Source organism: Chrysochloris asiatica, unplaced genomic scaffold (genome assembly GCF_000296735.1).
Source record: "Chrysochloris asiatica unplaced genomic scaffold, ChrAsi1.0 scaffold00074, whole genome shotgun sequence".
Taxonomy (NCBI): Eukaryota; Metazoa; Chordata; class Mammalia; order Afrosoricida; family Chrysochloridae; genus Chrysochloris; species Chrysochloris asiatica.
Window position 1 is genome coordinate 13,293,260 of NW_006408592.1, and position 2,696 is coordinate 13,295,955.

The 2,696-nt window shown below is 45.6% G+C and overlaps 1 protein-coding gene across 1 annotated transcript in view; it reads left to right on the plus strand.

Annotated features, from left to right (window-relative positions):
* KCTD21 (potassium channel tetramerization domain containing 21) overlaps positions 1-2,400 on the plus strand; it is a 17,489-nt gene extending 15,089 nt beyond the window's left edge. Inside the window, exon 2 of the mRNA XM_006864987.1 lies at positions 1,350-2,400. Within this exon, the coding sequence (XP_006865049.1) occupies positions 1,380-2,162 (783 nt within the window). The 5' untranslated portion in view covers positions 1,350-1,379 and the 3' untranslated portion in view covers positions 2,163-2,400. The remainder of the gene's footprint in view (positions 1-1,349) is intronic.
* The last annotated feature ends 296 nt before the right edge of the window (positions 2,401-2,696 follow it).

Sequence of the window (2,696 nt, forward strand, 5' to 3'; positions counted from 1 at the left end):
TATAGGCTGTAAATCTTTATGAGAGCAGAAAGCCTCATATTTCTCTGACATAGTGGCTAGTTGGCTCTAACTATCCAGTTTGTGGTTAACAAACAAGTGATTATTCTATGGTATCACCAGTGTGCCAAATATATAAATATATTTATTTATACACACACAAATATATAAAAAGAAGACACGGAGGCAGCAGGGAAGAAGCTAGAATTCAAATCTTAGGTGGCGATGGGGCATGGGTGGGGTTGTTTGTTAAAGTGAAGGCAAAAAGCCCTCAAGAATAAGGCAAAGCCCCACATTTGCACCAGCTTCCCAGCAGATTTGAAAAGATTGGAGTACTACCATGACAAGAAAGGTCAGACCACCAGGGGTCAAGAGCATCTTCACAACAAGACAGGTTGGCATGGGAGGGGGTCAGGGCCTAGAGAGAGGACTGTCATCTGGAGTCTAGAGTGCTGGTCCTTGTGGGCCTGGTGATGAGAGGAAAATGCCACTAGTTATGGTCATTCATTGTAAATTCTTTGTGATAGGAAAATAATTAAGTTTAGAGACAACATTGGTACCAACACTGGGCTTAGAGTCATAAATCCTAGATGTGCTTTAAGTTTCACCATCTTTGGCCAGTAAACATATATACAATTATCTTCCATAAAGAAGGACTGGAGTTTGAATCCTGCCAAGGCACTTTACTTCTGTGACTTTGGGGAATGAAGTCTAGCACAGTTTTCCTCTTCTGCACAACAGAGATGGACAACAGTATTGTCTCTGGAAAAAACTGTTGTGGCTGTTACAGAAACAAGTGGATCCCAAAATCATGTCCCATAGCACTCAACACTGGCACGTTATCTTTCTGCCTTTAGATTAGTGGTTCTCTAGACTAACTGAACATTTAGAATCACCAAGAGACCCATTAAAAATACCAGTGCTAGGCTGCATTCCAGACCAATTAAACAGAATCTCTGGAGGGTGGGTAGAACCAAGACTTAGTTTTTTGGTCTTTATTTGTTGAATTTTGTTTTGCTGGGGTTTTTCTAAACTCACTAGTAAATCTGGTCTGCTTTAGACAGTGTGGCAGTTACCATCACCCATCAATTTCTCCATCATTCAGGATTTCAGCCAGAATTAAGGAGTATGTTGTTGTTATTGTGTGCTGTTGCTATACAGACTCACAGTGACTCTGTATAGGGTTTGAGAGTGGCTGGTGGGTTTGAAATGCTGACCTTGACGACCAGTCCAGTGCCTATCCTATAAAAAAAAAAAAAAATGTAAAAAAGAGTTTACTGTAAAGACTTCAGAACTGTAACTGCCCAGACATAGCTGGGTAATGGTCATTCCTCACTTTCCTCCCTCTTTAGGACTACTTCCCAGCACCCCAGCCTCCTGCCATGTCTGACCCCATCACCTTGAACGTTGGGGGCAAGCTCTACACAACTTCCCTGGCAACCCTGACTAGCTTCCCAGACTCTATGCTGGGCGCCATGTTCAGCGGGAAGATGCCCACTAAGAGGGACAACCAGGGTAACTGCTTCATTGACCGGGATGGCAAAGTGTTCCGCTACATCCTCAACTTCCTTCGGACCTCCCACCTGGATTTGCCTGAGGACTTCCAGGAGATGGGCCTGCTCCGAAGAGAAGCCGACTTCTACCAGGTGCAACCCCTGATCGAGGCCCTGCAGGAGAAGGAAGTGGAGCTCTCCAAGGCGGAAAAGAATGCCATGCTCAACATCACACTGAGTCAGCACGTGCAGACAGTCCACTTCACTGTGCGTGAGGCACCCCAGATCTACAGCCTCTCCTCCTCCAGCATGGAGGTCTTCAATGCCAACATCTTCAGCACCTCTTGCCTCTTCCTCAAGCTCCTTGGCTCCAAACTCTTCTATTGCTCCAATGGCAATCTCTCCTCAATCACCAGCCACTTGCAAGACCCCAACCACCTGACTCTGGACTGGGTGGCCAATGTGCAAGGCCTGCCAGAAGAGGAATACACCAAGCAGAACCTCAAGAGGCTTTGGGTGGTACCTGCCAACAAGCAGATCAACAGCTTCCAGGTCTTTGTTGAAGAAGTGCTGAAAATTGCCCTGAGTGATGGCTTCTGCATTGATTCTTCTCACCCACATGCTCTGGATTTTATGAACAATAAGATTATTCGGTTAATAAGGTACAGGTAAAAGAACACTAGCGACACTGGAAGGCTGGGATCCCAAGACTTACCATGTTAGCCAAGATCTCAGAAAGAGTCTTACCAGTGGTGTGAGGCAGTGATACTAACATGTCTTAATCACGTAGCAGGAGTTGATTCCCCTCATGAGGTAGTCCACCTTTTGGCATTCATGTGTCCTCTGAACACAAAACCCTTTTTCTTGCTGTTTTAAGCTGGAGATGGGCAATTTATTGTAACTATGAAGTGTCAGCTGACATTTACAAGGGAGACCACAGAGACTTTCAGACTGGGACAGAGGAATAGCAGGTTTTCACAGCTTCCGTCTCTCTCTGGACCATTAGCCAGTGCCTCAATTACCTGTCTATAAAAGGGTCCCTGGTAGAGGGGATAGGATGAGCATAAGAGGATACAAAGTACCCAGTGATTCCCATCACCCCTATTCTTGGGCTATATCCAGGACCTTAGACTTGTTACCCAGGGAATGACCTTGTTTGGTTCCTTGGAAATGCATTCTCAGGGCTATGCTTGTGGCCCCTGCATG